The sequence below is a fragment of the Pelophylax lessonae genome (assembly GCF_965119305.1).
Source record: "Pelophylax lessonae genome assembly, chromosome: 8".
NCBI lineage: Eukaryota > Metazoa > Chordata > Amphibia > Anura > Ranidae > Pelophylax > Pelophylax lessonae.
Window position 1 is genome coordinate 157320558 of NC_138775.1, and position 23065 is coordinate 157343622.

Genomic DNA, 23065 nt, shown 5'->3' on the forward strand with positions numbered 1-23065 from the left:
CACAGTACAAGTCAAACACAAGAACATTTTTAGACATGACACAAAGCCTACAGAAGGCCAAGTTTTCTAGATTTGAGTTCCTGTAGTTTTTCAGACTAGGAAGAGGTAGAGAAGTTATGTATAGGTTAGCTCTTTCATGAGACCCACACAAGGTACCATCCCTAGTTTACTCAATATTTAGAAAAATATAGGGACTTTTTATGCTAAGGTATGATGACTCACTATGTAAGGAAACATGCAACACACACATACATAGTTTGTAGGCTTGCTCACCTTAGGGTTACCAAAACGCGTTCCTCCGAAGAAATGTTCTTCCACAGTCGAGTATACAGTTGCATTAGACAGAGACTCACAAAAACCAATGAGCTATCAAAGGTCTTGACTGACATTTGTGTAAAATTCTAAAATGTTCTTCCACATTCGCGTATACAGTTGCATTAGACAGAGACTCACAAAAACCAATGAGCTATCAAAGGTCTTGACTGACATTCATGTAAAATTCTAAAATTCTAAAATGTTCTTCCACATTCGCGTATACAGTTGCATTAGACAGAGACTCACAAAAACCAATGAACTATCAAAGGTCTTGACTGACATTCGTGTAAAATTCTAAAATTCTAAAATTTTACGAGGTAGCTCCATAGCATTTGTTAGCATAGTCACTGCTCCTCCACCCTTAGTCAAATTATCCTCTTCAGCAGCAGTGCAAATTCAACTACCATGATAGCTCTCTCCACTCCACTCTACTCCATAACAGGATGTTCTAGCACACAAGCAAAAGTCATGCATTGAATTCTGAATGCTTAGAATCCATTCCGAGGTGTGTCAAAACATAGTCAGGAATTTTCAGATCAGGAATCTGTCCTATCAGTAGATCTGTTTTCAGATCAGGAATGTAAAAACAGCTCTAAAAGTTGACTGTTGTAAACTGATGTCATTTTATGCATCTAAACATTGTCAGAGGACCGGCCTTCAACATACGTGTACATCATGCCTAATGGATGCAAGTCATTCCATTGTGATCTGTCACTACTCTTAGTCAAAAGATGACTCTACACTTGTAATAATGCTCATATAGTTTATTTATTATTTTATTATTTTCTTTTTTTTTTTTTTTACAGTTTTATTTTCTCCACTGAGCATGGCCATCAGATCAAAGAGCATTATGAATAGGATTACATGTGGAGTGCCAAGTTGTCTTACCAGGGGCAAGGAACTTTCATGGAAGATCTTGTGCAAACCAGCAGCCTTTAGCTCATCATCAACATGTTATATCAGCCCCACCATAAGCATATTATAAGAATTATAGTTCCACATCTGCACATTAAAATAATAACCATGACAATCCACCATTTTTACATTGTAATTCTAAAAGCTCCATTAGCAGAATAGTATATTTATAATAATATTCCTACCAGCAGAAAAAAGTAACAATATTAAAAGCTTTGAAAATAACACATTTTTATAATGATCAGACTTTCTAAGCAGCATTTTCTAGCTGAAAGTTTAGCCCTATCAAATTCACATGATACAACGCTATGATTTGTACATTCTAATGATAAATATAGCCCCGCCATCTGCGAACGATAATACTTACAATGATTATGATAAAAACCTGACCAGTAACACGTTATAACAGACCCACCAGTTGTGCTATATAATAACTATAACACTCATGCCAGTAGCTTGCATTAATGGTTGCAATAGCTCCATCAGCAGTACATAACAACAAAAGCTCTGCCAGTGTCTCATTATAACAGTTATGCCAGCTCTGACAGCAGCACATTTTATTATAACACGCCAACAGCACATTATAATAAACAATAAAAACCCTGATAGCACAAAACTGCAAAAACAATAACAGCAATTGCGAGCAGGACAGTGTAATAATAACAACAGCTCTGCCAGCATAATAATATAATAATGAGAACAGCTCTGCCAGCAGAATACAATAATAATGATAATAGCTATGCCACTAGCACATTATAATAAAAGTAATACAAGCCTTGCCAGCAGTATAATATAATAATAACAACAGCTCTGCCAGTAGAATATTTTAATGATAATAGCTCTGCCACTAGCACATTATAGTAATAGTAAGAAAAGCCCTGCCAGCAGCATATTATAGTAATAACAAAAGCTCCACTAGCAGAATATTATAATGATAATATCTCTTCCAGGAGCACATTAGAATTTTAATAATTTACATTTTAATAATTATACAAGTTTTATCAGCAGAACATTATACTTATAATATTAATAACAGCCCTGCCAACAGCACATTTTAATACCGATAATAGCGTCACCAGCAGCAGCACATTATAATAACAATAAAATCTTGCCAGTAGCAAATAATACTAATGATAACAGCTCTCCTAGAAGCATATTATAAATGATTAATAGCCCTACCCAAAGCACAGTATAATAGGGATAACAGTATTATGAAGCCAATCATTTTTTATAATATTTTTTTTTTCAATTGGTTTAAAGGCTAAGACAACATTGGTAAGGGAAGTAAAAACTTCTATTTTTGTCTGTGCAGAGCCCCCATCTGATCAGGTTTTGATTCAATTTTATTTTATTCAAATTTTTCATTAAAAATAACAAAGTTTTGAAAGAATGTAGGCCACGCTGAGACATATCAGGATATGCAAGATGCAAGCTTGTTCAGTATTCAGTGAAAGTAGACAATCTTTTTTTTATGTAATAATTACTTTTATCCCTAATACTAATACCACTTTAATATAATAATCATGTCATTCTTTATCATTATGTATTTATGTTATTGGTATTCTCCTCTGAAAACATGTCTAATGTGTTGGATTTGCTTTTTCCCTTATATATTGGTATATTATTTTTTCTGTGTATGCAACACAGCTACCTGTGAATCTGACAGCGAGAAGGGCTTCTGTGCTAATTTGTTCTTTTTTGTATTGTATCTAGTGTAACATGTAATATTGTATTTCTATTGTGATTTTTAAAGAATCATAGCAAAAGTCATAAACAGTGGAGATATCTTTAATGGTCATAATCTAGCAGTCTCAGAAAATACTCTTCATTGGCTTTTCAAAATTTGAATATCTTTTGAGATAACCAGAATAGAGTTCAGTTTCACCCTGCTGCCCTCTGTGCCTGTGTTGCATAGTATCATGGTTGATAGAAAAGCCAGCAAGATATTAGCCCTGCAAATGGCAGGTATGGAGAGCTGTGTTAACAGTAGAAAACTAAAAAGTACAGCTCAAATGAAATGAAATACATATTCATGGCCATTGTGTTGGCACTTACCAATCTCTTTTATACTTTGCCTATACAACTCCTTGAATTGAGAATATAAAACACATAGCTATTTACAAAATTGCAGTGACAATTATATTGTTCTCAGTATTTGTCCCCTGTATTACTATCCCCAGTATTGTATTGCTCAGTGGATAGACTTTGGTGGTGACTCAGTAGCTCTCACTCTTCACTCTCACGCCTTCCGCTTCTGGAGTCTTGGATTTCATTACCACCAAAAACATTATTTGCATGATGTATGTATGTTTTACTTGTGTTTATATGATGTGTTAGGTAATTAAAAACTTGAATAAAAACTTAAAGGTAGGAACATTTGATTTTAGTAGGAAAATTAGCATCTAATCACTTTCAAGGACTGGTGTGGTAGCTTACTGTTGTCTATAATTTTATCTAAAAACATTCTAGCAGCATATGATATTGTTTAGTAAAACGACTATTATTGAAATAATAATGATGACCAGCATGTGTGCGCATGTGTGTGAGTGTGTGCGTGCGCGTGTGTGTGAGTGCGTGCGTGTGTGAGTGTGTGTATGTGGTGGGGTGTTCCTTGTCCTGGGGAACACGTATCAGTGAAAAAAAGATTTTTAAGAATTCCATCAAGCAGGGGGCAGTGACTTAAAAAAAAAAAAAACACATTCATTTACAAAGGAAAATGGTTTTAATTGAAGGCAAATTGTATTTCCCTTTTGTATTTTATTAAAAATAGAAAAATGGATCACAGGTCCCCCAATATTGAACACACACAAAAAAAAACCTTCCAAATCTCTCTTTAACCACTTAAGCCCCGGAAGATTTTACCCTTCCTGACCAGGGCCTATTTTGCGATTCGGCACTGTGTGACTTTAACGGACAATTGTGTTAACGTCCTTTTTTTCCCACAAACAGAGCTTTCTTTTGGTGGTATTTGATCACCTGTGCGATTTTTTGATCATGCGCTATAAGCAAAAAAAGTGCGACAATTTTGCAAAAATAACAATATTTTTCACATTTGTTTATATGAAATTCCCCTCAAAAAAATATAAAATTCTAAATTTTTTTACATTTTAGGCCATTTTTTTTTTAACATATGTTTGGTAAAAACATTTGCAAAAAGCGTATTTTGATTGGTTTGCGCAAAAGTTATTGCGTTTACTAACTAAGGGAAAGATTTTTGTCATTTTTATTGTTTTTTTTTTTTTTAACGCATAATGGCGGCGATCTGCGACTTTTTTTTGCAGGACTGCGACATTGCGGCAGACAGATCGGACCCTTGACTGACATTTTTGACACTTTTGGGGGTACCAGTGACATTACTACAGTAATCAGTGCTATACATATGCACTGTTACTGTAAAAATGACACTGGCAGTGAAGGGGTTAACTTTATTTGAGAGGGAGGGGTTAAGTGTGTCCCTAGGGGCGTGATTCTTACTGTGATTGGATGTGGCTGTGTGTGTAACAGCAGAGATCTACGATCCTACATAGCAGGACCGTATGATCTGTGCTGTTAGACAGGGGAGAATGACAGGCGGCATTGTTTACATTAGCCGCCTGCCTTTCTCCTGCTGTACCGGAGGATCGCGAGTGAGCGGCGGACATCGGGTCCGCCGCTCACTCGCGCGGGGGGGTCCGTGAACGATCGGGAGCGTGCCTCCGGCAGCGCGCGCTCGCTCCTTAGAACCTCACAGGCTAGTGACGTATATATACGTCACTTTGCCTGTGAGGGGTGACTGCCGCCGTATATAGTGCGGCAGTCGGCAAGTGGTTAAATCTACAGCAGACTCTTAATCTGAACATACAGCCTGACTTAGCAGGAAGGGGGGGGATAAGTGTGCACCTCCATCTAAACCATACCAGCCCACATGCCCGTAACATGCAGGGGTGTCCTGCCAGGGGTACCCCCCCTAGCAAGGCACCCTGTCCTTATGTTGATAAGGACAAGGGCCTCTTCCTCACAACCCTGGCCTGGTGGTTGAGGGGGTCTGTTATCAGAATCTGGAAGCCCCATTTAAAATAAAGAAGCTCCAGATAACGGCACCCGCATGTAAACGACTAAGGGGTAACTTAGAAATAATGACACTCAAATGTATTACCAGTCCTTTATTTAAAAAAAAAAAAAATCTCCAAAAATGTCCCTAACTCTAAATCCCTTATCAATCATGATTCTTGCTGCCAGCTGATTCACCAAAATAAAAACCCAAGGGATCCAGCTCACATGACGTTACTACTCGCTTAGTGACTGCACCTGTTTCTTTTCTAGGAACCACTGACAGTGGGAAGCTGTCAAATATAAAACAAGTAGAGATACAACTCCTATAAATGATGCTTGGTTTGGACCAAAACCAATATCTCATCCCTAGTAACAGGAATATTTATCAAATCTGGTTATACATTATTGGCCACAATGACAGGTCTCAGTAATGGCTGCTACTGAAACCTGTTATTGCGTTGAAAAAAATGTTTACTGTATTCAATGAACATCTGTGGCTCTCTTATCCTTTGAACTTGTTTTTAAGTCAGGACTACTAAAACCTTTGTTTGGGTTTTACAGGCTTGTAGACAGCTTCCCGTTCTCCAACCTTAAAAACTATCAATACATCAAAGTCTGGCACCTAACATACTGCACATTGACAACATACAACACCAGGTTCATAGCAGTGAAAAAACCTTAAAAGCACAAGCATTCATGGTTTTACAGTTGTTAATTTTTTGGTATAATATTTTGAAAAAAAAAAGTTTCTGTTTTCTCTTTTGATTATGATTTTCATTATTAAAAGAGAAGAAAAAAAATAAAATTACAATTAAAACACTGCAATGGACATTATTCACAAAAGCATGCGGTATTTAGGTGTCCAGACACATTTTGCCTAAATATTTCATCCTGAAATTTTAAATTCACTATACCGTTTTGTGGTATTTACCGCAAAACACTAAAATCATTTGCTAAATACAACATGAACAAGCGTTAAACTCAATTCACAGAAGGTAATAAATAATTAAATGCATGCGGTAATTAAGGAGTGGTCCAAGCATGCAGAAAACAATGCCATGTGGTCCCCCACAAAATCCATACCAGACCGTTATCCAGGCATACAGCCTGGCAGGTCAGCTCCTGAACCATACAAGGCCACCTGCCCTCCACTGGGGGGGGGGGGGGTGATTTGGGTCAGGGGGACTCTCCCCCGCCAAAGCACTTTGTCCTCATATTGTGGGGACAAGGACCTCATCCCCACAACTCAGCCGGATATTGTGCGGGTCCGTGGGTGGGGGGACATATCGGAATCTGAAATCCCCCTTTCACAAGAAGGCCACCAGACCCCCCTCCCCATCCCCCCATGTGAATGAGTAGGGGATAACCCTACTCATTCACAAAAATAGTGATCAAAAGTTAAATAAACAGGCAGACGCAGTTTTTGACAAACCCTTTATTTAAAAAAAAAAAATGTCCCCTGGTGTACATCCATCATCAATCACAACAATCACTGCCACCACCAACACAAAAAAAATAAAAAGGTCCCCATCTGACATCGCCCGACAGCTCTGCTGCCTCCCACTGCTAAATAAACCAAGGGCGGGGCCATTTGGTGATGTTACCGAGTGCCCCCACTTATTGTGATGCCATTGACCCAGCATGCCCTAGTTGATGATGTCACCAGGTGGCCCTGCCCCTTAGTTTATTTAGCGTCGGGAGGCAGCAGAGTTGTCAGATAATGGAAGACCAGTGTCGGGAGCAGATATCTTTTTTTCTTTCCAGGTTGGCGGTGGTCATCTTAAACGACAATGAATCTACACCAGGGGAATTTTTTTTTTTAAATAAAGGACTTGTCAAAAACCGTGTCTGCCTTTGAATTTACTTTTTGAGCACTTTTTTGGTGAATGAGCAGGGGTACTATGTACCCCATACTCATTCACTAGGGGGAAGGGATCTGGGGGCCTCTTGTTAAAGGAAGATTCCATATTGCGATAATCCCCACACTCACCGATCCCCACAACTACCAGCCAGAGTTGTGGGGAAGAGGTCTTTGTCTTCAAGGTGCTTTTGGGGGACCTGCTGAGCTGTGCGCTCATATAAGTATCTGGTATGGATTTGGGAGGACAGCATGTCATTTTTTTTATATTGGCATGGGGGCCCCAAGGGGCCTGGTATAGATTGTGGGGGTACTCCATGCCATTTTTGCCATGGTTTTTTAATGCCGGCAAATCTTTTCTTTACATTCAGCAGTCAGTGGTAAATTCTACTGACAGTTCATGATTCATCTGTTGTTAAGGATGTGACGGCCACACGCTCCTTAACAACTAAGACAGTCACTAGTTGTTAAGGACACCAGCGGTAGCTTTCAATACCGAAATACTGCATCACTTAAAAAAAATAATGCATGCAGGATTTTAGTAGTGTTTTTTTGTGAATACCAGAAAAATGTGTGAAAAATGCTGTGCGGTATTTTACCAGATTTCTTAAAGTGGTAGATACTACTTTGTGAAGGGAGCCCAGTAATAGTTAATAAATAAATGTAAGGGCAAACAAATATGTGTTTTTGTTTTTAAATGCAGCCACTGTGACTCAACCTATTTATAATTAAAGGGTTTGTTTGAATGTTGGAACCCCAGATGATTAAGATTACTGTTCCATGCAATAAATTATGTTTAATAACATGACACATGGGTGGCGAACATTTGATGTTTGCCATTTATAATAACTCTGTAAAAACGGAGTTCTAATTCAACCACCTTACTATCAAAATTAACTATTTCGAATGCTGATACTACTATTGAAAATGATCAGTAATAAGATTTTATTTCAAAAGCTTACAGAAAAAAGGTACAGAAACAAGTATAAAACCTGACTGTGTGAACTACTATGAGCTGGTTGGGTGCTGTTTGAACCCAAGGGTTTTTTTTTTCTTTTTTATAGAGTAGCCACATTTATTGCAACCTTTATGCATTATAGCCTGTATATTAGCCAATAAACCAGCATTAGCGTATAAAGAGAAAAATCGGTGATACATCGGGCCATCATCCATAATTGTATAGAAACACCAAAAACAAAAAAACAAATTGGACTTTACAGGGCGTAAAGGAGGGATAGTCAAAGCCATATAAAATGCATATGGTTTATTGTATCAAAAAATTGTTAAAAAACATATTACATAAAGACAGAGCAATACATCTAAAAAAATAATTCCAATAAAGGAATGACAATTGATGCAGTAAGTCCTAATATGTAGTGCAGGTCTTCAAAGCCAAACCTTTGGCTTTGAAGACCTGCACTACCTATTAGGTCTACTGCATCAATTGTCATTCCTTTATAGGAATTATTAGTTTTTTTTTAGATGTATTGCTCCAATTTTTGTTCTTTTGTTTTTGGTGTTCCCAGCTGTGTATGATTAAATTATGACTAAGGTTGGGTTCACACTGGTGCGTTAGACATCGCATGTTATTCACACCGCACTGCTGTGCAGATCACCTGCGATGTCTGTGTGATGCAAATTCGCATTCGCAAATGTCAGTGATAACCGCCAGCAGGTGACATGCAATGCAGGAACCCTTACTGGATTTGCGCTGGTTCCCACATTGCGTATATGTGAACCGGGACTTAAGGCAACAATTTTTTTTTTTTTTTGGATAGAGTAAGGGAAGGTTGTAATGCCTGACAGTTTGTTTGCCTTCTTTATCTCATTGGAGAGATTTCCCTTTAGTTCCTATGCCATAGCCAAAATAGGAAGTAAGAGGAAACGCCTCCAAAGTGAGGGAATCCCTGGTTGTCACCAGGGTCACCAAAACTAGAGTCCTCTTTGGAAGATTTCCTCTCTATTACTGTTCTGGGGACAAACCAAAATGTGGGATTTTCTTTTACTGTCACTTTCAGTGATATAAGTAAATATGACAAATATAACAGGTAAACCCCACTAACAGGGGCACAGACAGCCATAAAAACCTGACATGTTCTAATCCCTCTCCCATCTAAAAAAAATATATAAACCTATAGGGGTGGGCATGACAGCCAGGCAACTGGGATTTAAAAAGAATGCTCAGCAGGTGTACCTTAGAGGGATTTCAGTGGAGTAATGCAATTATAAAACCTAGACCAGACACCAAACAAATGAAGGAAAAACATATTAAACATGTTGTATATTAAAGTGGTTGTAAAGTCAGAAGTTTTTTTTTTCTTAATGCATTCTAATATATAAAGCCTTCTGTGTGCAACAGCCCCCCTCAGCCCCCCTAATACTTACCAGAGGTCCTTCTCTGTCCAGCGATGTCCACGAGTGTCTCAGCCGTCCAAGATTCTCTCTCCTGATTGGCTGGGACACAGCAGCAGCACCATTGGTGATCTGGGTGGGGCTCTGTGTCTGAATGGACGCAGGGAGCTGTGACTCAGGTACCCCCATGCAGTGGCGTACCTAGAGCATTTGGCACCCGGGGCGGATCCTATATCTGGCACCCCCCCCCCCCCCGACTTTAAAATGTAAAAACACCCACAAAAAAATGTAATGTTTTCAAGAATATTTTTTGCACAAATTTCACAGCCCCCCATCACAGTGCCCCTTGCAGTCTGCCCTCCGTCTCTCTAATCACAGTTCCCCCTTTTGCACTCTCTGCCTCCCCTGCACAGTCCTACCTTCAGCATAGATAGATAGCTAATATTAGCAATGTGTTTAAGTTTGAGTAAGAGATTGGAGACTTGCTAAAGGAGATATTCAGAGACTACAGACATGATACAGGAGATGGTCAGAGACTGCAGACGTGATACAGGAGATGGTCAGAGACTGCAGACGTGATACAGGAGATGGTCAGAGACTGCAGACGTGATACAGAAGATGGCCAGAGACTGCAGACATGATACAGGAGATGGTCAGAGACTGCAGACATGATACAGGAGATGGTCAGAGACTGCAGACATGAAACAGGAGATGGTCAGAGACTGAGGACATGATACAGGAGATGGTCAGAGACTGAGGACATGATACAGTAGATGGTCAGAGACTACAGACATGATACAGGAGATGGTCAGAGACTGCAGACATGATACAGGAGATGGTCAGAGACTGCAGACATGATACAGGAGATGGTCAGAGACTGCAGACATGATACAGGAGATGGTCAGAGACTGAGGACATGATACAGGAGATGGTCAGAGACTGAGGACATGATACAGGAGATGGTCAGGGACTGCAGACATGATACAGGAGATGGTCAGAGACTGAAGACATGATACAGGAGATGGTCAGAGACTGCAGACATGATACAGGAGATGGTCAGAGACTGAGGACATGATACAGGAGATGGTCAGAGACTGAGGACATGATACAGTAGATGGTCAGAGACTACAGACATGATACAGGAGATGGTCAGAGACTGCAGACATGATACAGGAGATGGTCAGAGACTGCAGACATGATACAGGAGATGGTCAGAGACTGAGGACATGATACAGGAGATGGTCAGAGACTGCAGACATGATACAGGAGATGGTCAGAGACTGCAGACATGAAACAGGATATGGTCAGAGACTGAGGACATGATACAGGAGATGGTCAGAGACTGAGGACATGATACAGTAGATGGTCAGAGACTGAGGACATGATACAGTAGATGGTCAGAGACTGCAGACATGATACAGGAGATGGTCAGAGACTGCAGACATGATACAGGAGATGGTCAGAGACTGCAGACATGATACAGGAGATGGTCAGAGACTGCAGACATGATACAGGAGATGGTCAGAGACTGAGGACATGATACAGGAGATGGTCAGAGACTGAGGACATGATACAGTAGATGGTCAGAGACTGCAGACATGATACAGGAGATGGTCAGAGACTGCAGACATGATACAGGAGATGGTCAGAGACTGAGGACACGATACAGTAGATGGTCAGAGACTACAGACACGATACAGGAGATGGTCAGAGACTGCAGACATGATACAGGAGATGGTCAGAGACTGCAGACATGATACAGGAGATGGTCAGAGACTGAGGACATGATACAGGAGATGGTCAGAGACTACAGACATGATACAGGAGATGGTCAGAGACTGCAGACATGATACAGGAGATGGTCAGAGACTACAGACATGATACAGGAGATGGTCAGAGACTACAGACATGATACAGGAGATGGTCAGAGACTGAGGACATGATACAGGAGATGGTCAGAGACTGCAGACATGATACAGGAGATGGTCAGATACTGCAGACATGATACAAGAGATGGTCAGAGACTGCAGACATGATACAGGAGATGGTCAGAGACTGAGGACATGATACAGTAGATGGTCAGAGACTACAGACATGATACAGGAGATGGTCAGAGACTGCAGACATGATACAGGAGATGGTCAGAGACTGCAGACATGATACAGGAGATGGTCAGAGACTGCAGACATGATACAGGAGATGGTCAGAGACTGCAGACATGATACAGGAGATGGTCAGAGACTGAGGACATGATACAGGAGATGGTCAGAGACTGAGGACATGATACAGGAGATGGTCAGGGACTGCAGACATGATACAGGAGATGGTCAGAGACTGAAGACATGATACAGGAGATGGTCAGAGACTGCAGACATGATACAGGAGATGGTCAGAGACTGAGGACATGATACAGGAGATGGTCAGAGACTGAGGACATGATACAGTAGATGGTCAGAGACTACAGACATGATACAGGAGATGGTCAGAGACTGCAGACATGATACAGGAGATGGTCAGAGACTACAGACATGATACAGGAGATGGTCAGAGACTGCAGACATGATACAGGAGATGGTCAGAGACTGCAGACATGATACAGGAGATGGTCAGAGACTGCAGACATGATACAGGAGATGGTCAGAGACTGAGGACACGATACAGTAGATGGTCAGAGACTACAGACACGATACAGGAGATGGTCAGAGACTGCAGACATGATACAGGAGATGGTCAGAGACTGCAGACATGATACAGGAGATGGTCAGAGACTGAGGACATGATACAGGAGATGGTCAGAGACTACAGACATGATACAGGAGATGGTCAGAGACTGCAGACATGATACAGGAGATGGTCAGAGACTACAGACATGATACAGGAGATGGTCAGAGACTACAGACATGATACAGGAGATGGTCAGAGACTGAGGACATGATACAGGAGATGGTCAGAGACTGCAGACATGATACAGGAGATGGTCAGAGACTGCAGACATGATACAAGAGATGGTCAGAGACTGCAGACATGATACAGGAGATGGTCAGAGACTGCAGACATGATACAGGAGATGGTCAGAGACTGCAGACATGATACAGGAGATGGTCAGAGACTGCAGACATGATACAAGAGATGGTCAGAGACTGCAGACATGATACAAGAGATGGTCAGAGACTGCAGACATGATACAAGAGATGGTCAGAGACTGCAGACATGATACAGGAGATGGTCAGAGACTGCAGACATGATACAGGAGATGGTCAGAGACTGCAGACATGATACAAGAGATGGTCAGAGACTGCAGACATGATACAAGAGATGGTCAGAGACTGCAGACATGATACAAGAGATGGTCAGAGACTGCAGACATGATACAGGAGATGGTCAGAGACTGCAGACATGATACAGGAGATGGTCAGAGACTGCAGACATGATACAGGAGATGGTCAGAGACTGCAGACATGATACAGGAGATGGTCAGAGACTGCAGACATGATACAAGAGATGGTCAGAGACTGCAGACATGATACAAGAGATGGTCAGAGACTGTAGACATGATACAAGAGATGGTCAGAGACTGCAGACATGATACAGGAGATGGTCAGAGACTGCAGACATGATACAGTAGATGCTCAGAGACTGAGGACATGATAGAAGATAGAAGAGCACTAGGGGGGCCGGAGAGCACAGACGAAGCAGAGAGCACTGGAGGTGCTGAAGGGCACGGTGGGGGGGGGGGGGACTGGAGAGAATTAGGAGAGGGTTTGGAAAGCATTGTAGGGGGGTTGGAAGGTGCAGGGGGTTGATTGCACTGGGGGGGACAGGGAGGCACTTGGGGGGGCGAGCAGGGAAAATCAGGGGGGTGGAGAGCACTGGGGGGACAGGGAGTACTTGGGGGGCGAGCAGGGAAAATCAGGGGGGTGGAGAGCACTGGGGGGACAGGGAGTACTTGGGGGGCGGGCAGGGAAAACCAGGGGGGTGGAGAGCACTGGGGGGACAGGGAGCACTTAGGGGGGAGGGAGAAAGCACTGTGGGGAGTTGAAGAGCATGGGGGGGGCTAAAGAACAGGGGGGGTCTAGTGCACTGAGGGGAGAGGGGCTAAAAGCACTGAGGGAGGGATTAGGAGCACTGGAGGAGGTTAAGAACTTTGGGGGGCCAGCAAAAGAAGTTGTATAGGAGGGGGATGGGGCAGCTGCATATAGATGAATTGATCTTTCCCTATTCTTCCTGCAGGAGGGAGAGGAGGAGAATCAGTTATTCAGCAGGAAGCTGCAGGAAGAATAGAGAAAGATGAATTCCTCTATATGTAGCAGCCCCATCCCTCTCCTATCCAGCACACACTTTTGCAATGGGCACTCACCTTCTTCCCGCAGAGGCTCCGCCCCTTATTCCCGCCGCGGCTCCGCCCCCTTATTCCCGCCGCGGCTCCGCCCCCTTATTCCTGCCGTGGCTCCGCCCCCCACTAGCAGCACGGACTGAAGGAGCTGCCAGCCACTGCAGCTGTCTTCACACTGCGGGATCTGTCTGACTCTGAAAACACCGGGCAGGACACCGGCTGACACCCCCCAGTGAGTGGCACCCGGGGCGGGCCGCACCCCCGCCCCCCCCATTGGTACGCCACTGCCCCCATGGCAAGCTGCTTTCTGTGGTGACACTCAACAGGGGGGAAGGGCCAGGATCACAGAAGAGGGACCTGAGAGGAGGAGGATCCAGGCTGCTCTGTGCAAATCCACTGCAACAGTGCAGGTAAGTTTACCATGTTTGGTATTATTATAGGAAAAAAATGAGACTTTACAATCACTTAATGTCTTTAAGCACCCCAATATATTTAAGAAACATTATTATAGTGTTCTATATTTTAATCAAAAACAAAGTTCTGAGTGCTCTCCTAGAATTGTAGTTATTGGGCTGTTTTCTATAAAATTCTGAAATACAAATGTCACAGACAATATTACTGACTTACCATGTAAAGATTAGGCATAGTAACGTAGATATCAAAATTAAAACTTGATTAAACATTGCAGATTGTGTTCTCTGTATCGCTCTATGAAGATCATTCTGAAATATAACAAAACACATAAGGATCATTATTTCATGAAACATATGTTTCAAAACAGTTCACTAACCTAAGCACTGGTGTACACCAATGCAGCTTTAAAATTGTGCTACTTCAGGATGATTTCAACGTCGCCGTTCAGTGCGATTTTGATGTGCAATTTCATTGTGGCTTGCGACTTATTTTAACAGAAGTCAATGCAAGTCGCAATGAAATCGAAGAAAAGTAGTAAAGGAAAAGCAGGAGACTGAACAGTCCACACAGTGTGAAATACCAAATATCAGATTTATTAACCACTTAAAGGAGTTATGAAGTCAGAAGGTTTTTAATCCTAATGCATTCTATGCATTAAGATAAAAAAACCTTCTGGGTGTAGCAGGCTCCCCAGCACCCCCTTATTCTTACTTGAGCCCCATCTGTCTCCAGTGATGTCCATGAGTCCCTCGGCTGTCCGGGATTCTCCCTCCTTATTGGCTGGGACACAGCTGCGGCGCCGATAGCTCCTGCAGCTGTCAATCAAACTCAGTTACCCAATCAGGTGAGAGAAGGGATGGGGCTGAACGGCAGCTCTGTATCTGAATGGACACACAGAGCTACAGCTTGGCTCGGCTGCCCCCATAGCAAGCCACTTGCTGTGGGGACACTCAACAGGAGGGAGGGGCCAGAAGCAGCGAAGAGAGACCCGTGAAGAGGAGGATATGGGCTGCTCTGTGCGAAACCAACTGCGTAGAGGAGGTAAGTATAACATGTTTGTTTTTTTAAACAACACTTTACTATCACTTTAAGGACCGGAAGGTTTTACCACCTTAATGACCAGGCCATTTTTTGCAATTTAGCACTGCATGAATTTAACTGGTAGCTGCACCATTATGCAATGCTGTACCCACAGGAGATTTATGTCCTTTTTTTCACACAAATTTCTTTTGGTGGAATTTGATCACATTTGCGGTTTATTTATTGCAAAATAAATTTAAAAAGACGGAAAATTTTGGGGGAAAAATACATTTTCTACTTTTTCTTATAAAAAATATCCAGTAAACTTATTGTTTTCATACATTTAGGACAAAATGTATTTAACTACATGTCTTTGATAAAAAAAATCTCAATAAGCGTATATTTACTGGTTTGCGCAAACGTTATAGCGTCTACAAACTATAGTGTATACTGTATACAGGAATTTATGCAGCTTTTATTTTCTGACTGCCTATCTCATTTCTTAAAGTGCTAAAATGTCAGGGCAGCACAACCCCCCCCCCCCCCAAATATCCCTTTTTAGAAAATAGACACCCCCAATGATTTTCCTGAGAGGCATGTTGAGCCCGTTGAATACTTAATTTTTGTGTCACAGGAGTTTGAAAAATGACAAAAATGATAAAAACTTTTTTACACAAAGTTGTCACTTAAATTATATATTGCTCAAACATGCCATGGTTATGTGAAACCACAGCACAAAACCCCCCAAATTACCCCTTTTCAGGAAATTAGACACCCTAAGCTAATTAAAAAAAAAAAACATTTTCTTTCTTCATTTTCCAAAACAAATGAGAGCTGCAAAATACTCACCATGCCTCTAAGCAAATATCTTGGGGTGTCTACTTTCTGAAAAGGGTAATTTGGGGGGTTTTGTACTATCTTGGCATTTTATGGCCTCCGAAACTGCGATAGGTAGTGAGGAGTGAAATCAACAATTTACACCCTTAGAAAGCCTAAAGGCGGTGATTGGTTTTCGGGGTCCTTTACGCAGCTAGACTGCCAAAAGTCTCACACATGTGGTTTTCTGTACTCAGGAGAAGTAGCAGAATGTATTTTAGGATGTAATTTCACATATACCCATGGTATGTTTGAGCAATATATAATTTAAGTGACAACTTTGCGTAAACAAAAAACAAAAATGTTTTGTCATTTTCCCGAAACTTGTGGCAAAATATAAAATATTCCATGAACTCAACATGCCTCTCAGCAAATAGTCTGGAGTTTCTACTTTGCAAAATTGGGTCATTTGGGGGGGGGGGGGTTGTGCAACCTTGACATTTCAGGGCCTCTGAAACTGTGATAGGCAATGAGGAAGTAAAATGAGCAACTTACGCCCTTAGAAAGCCTGAAGGCAGTGATTGGTTTTCGGGGTCCCGTACACAGCTAGGCTCCCAAAAAGACACACATATGTGGTATCTCTGTACTCAGGGAAAGCTGCAAAATTTATTTTGGGGTGTAATTCCACATATACCCATGGCATGTGTGAGAAATATATAAATTAATGACAACTTTGACTAAAAAATAAATAAATACATTTAAAAAAATGTAACTTTCCAGAAACTTGTGGCAAAATATAAAATATTCCATGGACTCAACATGCCTCTCAGCAAATAGCTTGGGGTGTCTACTTTACAAAAAGTGGTCATGGGGGGGGGGGGGGGTGTTTGAACTTTTCTAACATTTTATGCCCAATATTAGAAGCTTAGAAGCATATGACCCACTCTTTTAACCACTTGAAGGCCAAGCCTTTTCTGACACTTTTTTTTTTTTTACATGAAAAAGTTATTATTTTTTTTTACTAGAAAATTACTTTGAACCCCCAAACATTATATATATATTTTCCAAAAGCACTTTTTTGGAAAAAAAAACACATTTTTGAAATTGAATGCACAAATACACTATATATTGCCCAATTGTTTTGTAGAGTATAAAAGATGATCCTATGCCGATTACATAGATACCAGACATGACATGCTTTAAAATTGCACATGCCCGTGCAGTGGCGACAAACTACCGTATATACTCGAGTATAAGCCGACCCGAGTATAAGCCGAGACCCCTACTTTTACCACAAAAAGATGGGAAAAATCATTGACTCGAGTATAAGCCTAGGGTGAGAATGCAGGGCGGCGGGCATGGTACAGGAGAATGCAGGGTGACTGGCATGGTGCAGGAGAATGCAGGGTGACTGGCATGGTGCAGGAGAATGCAGGGTACTGGCATGGTACAGGAGAATGCAGGGTACTGGCATGGTACAGGAGAATGCAGGGTACAGGCATGGTGCAGGAGAATGCAGGGTACTGGCATGGTGCAGGAGAATGCAGGGTACTGGCATGGTGCAGGAGAATGCAGGGTACTGGCATGGTGCAGGAGAATGCAGGGTACTGGCATGGTGCAGGAGAATGCAGGGTACTGGCATGGTGCAGGAGATTGCAGGGTACTGGCATGGTGCAGGAGATTGCAGGGTACTGGCATGGTGCAGGAGAATGCAGGGTACTGGCATGGTGCAGGAGATTGCAGGGTACTGGCATGGTGCAGGAGATTGCAGGGTACTTGCATGGTGCAGGAGATTGCAGGGTACTGGCATGGTACTAGAGGATCCGGGGTTGTGGGCATACTACAGGAGATGCAGTGCTGTGGGCATGGTACATGTGGACCATGCCCGCAGCACTGCATCCCTCGTAGTGTGCCCGCAGCCCATGGCAGGTAGTGAAGCTGTTTCACTTACCTGTTCCAGAGGCGCCTTCATTTTAAAAAACCTTCTCCAGAGTGCTCTGGACCTCAGACTGGGCCGAAGGTTTACCTTCCAACAAGACAATGACCCTAAGCACACAGCTAAAATAACGAAGGAGTGGCTTCACAACAACTCCGTGACTGTTCTTGAATGGCCCAGCCAGAGCCCTGACTTAAACCCAATTGAGCATCTCTGGAGAGACCTAAAAATGGCTGTCCACCAACGTTTACCATCCAACCTGACAGAACTGGAGAGGATCTGCAAGGAGGAATGGCAGAGGATCCCCAAATCCAGGTGTGAAAGACTTGTTGCATCTTTCCCAAAAAGACTCCTAGCTGTATTAGATCCATAGAGGACTTCTACTAAATACTGAGCAAAGGGTCTGAATACTTAGGACCATGTGATATTTCAGTTTTTCTTTTTTAATAAATCTGCAACAATGTCAACAATTCTGTGTTTTTCTGTCAGTATGGGGTGCTATGTGTACATTCATGAGGAAGAAGAATGAACTTGCTAAAAATGATTTTAGCAAATGGCTGCAATATAACAAAGAGTGAAAAATGTAAGGGGGTCTGAATACTTTCGGTACCCACTGTATATGCTGAGAGCAAACGCGGTTGCTGTCAGGATAAACAAATCAGTGCTGCTGCTATTGTGGACCAATTGCTTTGGTCCACAATAGATCTGTACAGATCCCCCGTGAAATACAGCTCATAAAAACCAAGAGGAATAAAACTGGCTGTTTCCACCTGAATTCTGGGTTGGCCAGTGAATGGGGGAAGTAAGGGCACTGCAGAAGTGGTGGGCTCCCAATCAGGACTTACAAGCGCATCAGGAGAACACTATGGGCTCTATGGGCCTGTCCTCTAATTCTTGGTGGCTGCTGGACACTACTTGTGCTAGCCACCGCACCAGCCTGAACTGCACTTATGGGACTCGCCAAATGTTACTGCAGTGCTCGTTTTGTCTATGACCAGGATGTACTAGGCCACTGGTGCTTGCCAGTTCACCAGATGGTTTAGCGGCACTAGTACCAACACTATATATATAATTATAATACTTATAATTTAGTTTAGTGTATATATATTTACCTGATGATCCTGCCAATAACATACTTCCTATGCTAAGGTAATAAAGATCACTTACTGTAATGTCTCTATGGACACCTCCACTTCTACATGTTTCAGTAACACGGGGGGGGGGGGGGGTGTTCTATAATTCACAAAAAGTGAACTCATACCTTATAACACTGCTTAAGATTTCTATGTAGCACAGGCAATGTCGACAAGGAGTGGAGCTACAACAACAATACTTTCATATTTTACACACCAAAAAGAGGGGCAAAAAAGCTACATACATTTAAATGATACAGGAACGAGTGATTTTTTTTTAGTATAAACACTGAGACACGAGATTTTAAAATAATCCTGTGGGGAAGAAATAAGTGAGCTGTCATTTCTGACTTATATTTAAAGGTGCTATCCTGATAGTAGTGCAGGTACCTAGAAATAAACTGATTAAAGTGATCCTAAATCCTCAAGGTTTTTCACCTTAATGCATCCTATACAATAAGCTAAAAAACCTTCTGTGTCACAGACTCACCCCTCACCCCCCTTATACTTACCTGAACCCCATTGCGATCCACGCTGTGCACGAGAGCTGCAGCTCTACTGGCCTTGTCCCTCTTCCTGTCAATCAACTCCAATGATGAGGGAGTGGGAGACGGGTCCGAGTCCAGCTGTCTGTGTCAATAGATAAAGCAGCAGGGCTCGGGAGCAATCCTACACAAGTGCCCCCATGGGAATCGGTTACCTATTGGAGGCACCAGCAAGAGAGGAGGAGCCAGGAGCACCAGCGGGGGACCTCACACACAGAGCAGGTAAGTATAGACATGTTTGTTATTTAGAAATAATTCCTTTACAACAACTTTAAGAGCAAATATACAGCAAGTGAAGTCCTAATGCACAAATTCAGCCAAAATGTTTGCCCTTTGTCCTTTCTGTAGCCATTTAGTAGACTTTTCCTAACTTCTTGTGTAGTCACTGGGACAGGAAGCAAACAAAAAACTTTCCAGTGGAGGCACAGAGAGTTGTAAAATATTTTTGTATTGTGGGAAAGGGTGAGAACTTTAATCAAGTTTTTGACACACAAACATACACACACACACACACACTCCCCAGATAGCAGGAACCTGTATTAGTATTAAAAAAAATAAAATAAAAAAATAAATAAAAAACGAATGACAAAAAATATGTTTAAGCTAGAGTTGACTTTTAAAAGTATGAAGTCACCCTGCATGCTTCATTAATGACATTGAGTAAAGCCACAATGATGATGGTATCCTCAAAACCAGCATTGGTAAAAACAAATTAACAACATTACCAGATACCATAATTCTATCTTCACAGATTCATTTAAAGCTCCCTTGGGTGCACTGGGGCCTTTAATATTTCACTGTACCATAAAGGGGAAATTTGATATATGTGTACTGTATGTTCAAATGTCAGAAGCAGGATTTTAATGAAGTCCATCTTTTTTGGCACATAGGTCTACATGTTTTGTGTTTAATTCAAATTATATACTTACAATCATGTTCTCCAAAGCATGTTTTGCCAGCCAGCAGTTTAGAAAAACAGGCACAAATAAATTTCTTAGAGGAGGCCAGAATATCTAAAAGGAAACAATAAATAACATTGAAAATTGTAAATACAAAGATTGTGTATAAATTAATTAATATAACTTTTTCACACAAGATATTACTTTATTGTCAATCTTAATCCAAACAATATGGACTGTAATAATCTGGAATCCATTCCAGTCAATCCATTCTGGCACAAAAGCTCAATGCATTTAAATACATAAGCTATTTCAGCATATAATTACTGAGGGTAATCTATTACCTGCTGCATTAAAATGGAGGATTCAAGTATTCCCCTTCTATGGCTTTATTATACTAAGCCAGCTATGTCTTTAGAAATGGTCACAGGTCACTTTGACACCTGCATATGGTCCTATCTATTGCATTCTGGAAATAGGTTCTAAAACATATGCATTGCTCCAGTTCCTAAAAATGTGCAAATTGTTTATTTTCTGTAATAAAGAAATGTTTGTACAACTTCATCACAAGCTTGTCAGGATGTCCAGTATTTTGGTTTTTGGTTGTCCAAAGCTAGGGGAAGCACTGGAACTTAGATTCAACCACCTCTGCCTGGCCTACTATAATAATAAATAAAGCTTCCTCATCCTGGGTTAATGTCCTAACACTCCTACTGCTCGTACACGCCCCCGGGGGTGTGCAGCAGCGTGATCTGCAATGACCTGTGTTCCTTGCACACAGTTTAACACAGATTGGGGTAAAGAGCCAATCACAGAGTCTCTTTACCAGGTGATTGCTGTGTCCATTCACAGCCCGATCACAGGATCAGAGGAAGGAGAGGGATCAGTACTAGATCAGTAAGTTGTGACATTTTCACTGTGGAATACTCAGAGATGTATAGCAACTAAGTAGAACTACTTCACTACTGTACTTAAGTACAGAAAGGCGGTATCTGTACTTTTCTAGAGTATCATTTTTTTCTCCTACTTCGAACTTTTATTTCGCTACATTTTTTCAATGATTTCAATACTTCTACTCCGATATTTTTTTTTTGTGCTGCATAGTTACTCATTACAATTCTAAAAATGACCACTGCCAGAACAGTAGATGGCAGGTTTCATGAAGCTCAAAACATGTCTATTATCAGCGCATACTAAAATTAATGCTACTGTATGTATAAATAAAAGCTGCATTTGAAATAATAAAAAACAGTATGATGTTCAAACTTTTGACTTCTTTCTTTAATAACTACATAACACAGTACTTGTACTTTTACTTTCAGTTCTTGAGTAGCAAAATTTTTTGAAAAACTACTTGCAATACTTAAGTACAAAAAATGTTGAATACTTTAGTACTTCTACTCAAGTCACTTTGATCGAGCACTTCCACTTCTACTCAAGTCACTTTTTGATCGAGCACTTGTACTTTTACTCAAGTATGGGTTTCGAGTACTTTATACAACTCTGGGAATACTGTGATCACACACTATTAGACATACACAGAGTTACCTGTCAATGCCTGTCACAACACAGCAGTCATCATTAGTGCCCTAGTTGCATCAAGTGTACCTGTAACACCAGTGCAGGCGTCATCAGTGCCCTGATCAGCCACACTAGTGCAGGCATCATCAGTTCCCTGATGAGCCGTAGCAGTGCATGCATCATCAGTGCCCTCATCAGTCAGTGTGCCTGTCACACCAGTGCAGCCGTCATCAGTGCTCTGTATAGCCTGTGCACCTGTCACACCAATGCAGCCATCATCAGTGCCTTGTTCAGCTAGTCTACCTGTTACACCAGTGCAGCTGTCATCAGTGCCCTGATCAGTTAGTCTACCTTTCACACCAGTGCAGCTGTCATCAGTGCCCTGATCAGCAAGTTTACCTGTCACACTAGTGCAGCTGTCATCAGTGTCCTGATTAGCTAGTTTACTTGTCACAGCAGGGCAGATTTGATCAGTGCCCTGATCTACCTATCACACCAGTGCAGCCATCTGCTGTGTCCCTGATTGCAGCCACACCTGTCCCAGTGTCACCAGAGCCAGCCATGCCCAAAAACAAAATGTACACCAGTAAGGAGGCATTTTAAATTCTTAGCATGACAGATGAGAGCAGCGGGGAACTCTCATTGTCATATTAAGATTCTGAGTATGAACCCATTGAAAGCATTGGGTCAGTAACTAAATCAAAGAAGGAAAGAGTGCCTACAAAAAGAGATATCCTGTAGAGCAGACAACCACCAGCAGCACTGCACACCATCATGGAGAAGTGGTGAGCATCAGCAGTGCAGTACCCCTGGATGAAAGACAAAGTACTAGTAGTGGGTTGTCATGTCAGCCATCAAGATTCAGAGCTCATGCCAGTCTCAAAGAGGCACTTGAAAATCCTTTAGGGCCCTTTAACTCAGGACCAGCTAGTATCACCATTTAATACACAGTCAAGTATTATAGCCAACATGGAAC

General features: G+C 41.7%; 1 protein-coding gene across 4 annotated transcripts in view; it reads right to left on the reverse strand.

Moving 5' to 3' along the window:
• The window catches only part of LOC309561721 (potassium channel subfamily T member 2), a 1381641-nt gene that overhangs the window by 888317 nt on the left and 470259 nt on the right, over positions 1-23065 (reverse strand). For all 4 annotated transcript variants that reach the window (XM_082265711.1, XM_082265712.1, XM_082265710.1 and 1 more), the window contains 2 exons: positions 20599-20682; positions 14433-14527 (listed from right to left, as the gene is read on the reverse strand). In XM_082265711.1, the coding sequence (XP_082121837.1) occupies positions 14433-14527; positions 20599-20682 (179 nt within the window). The remainder of the gene's footprint in view (positions 1-14432; positions 14528-20598; positions 20683-23065) is intronic.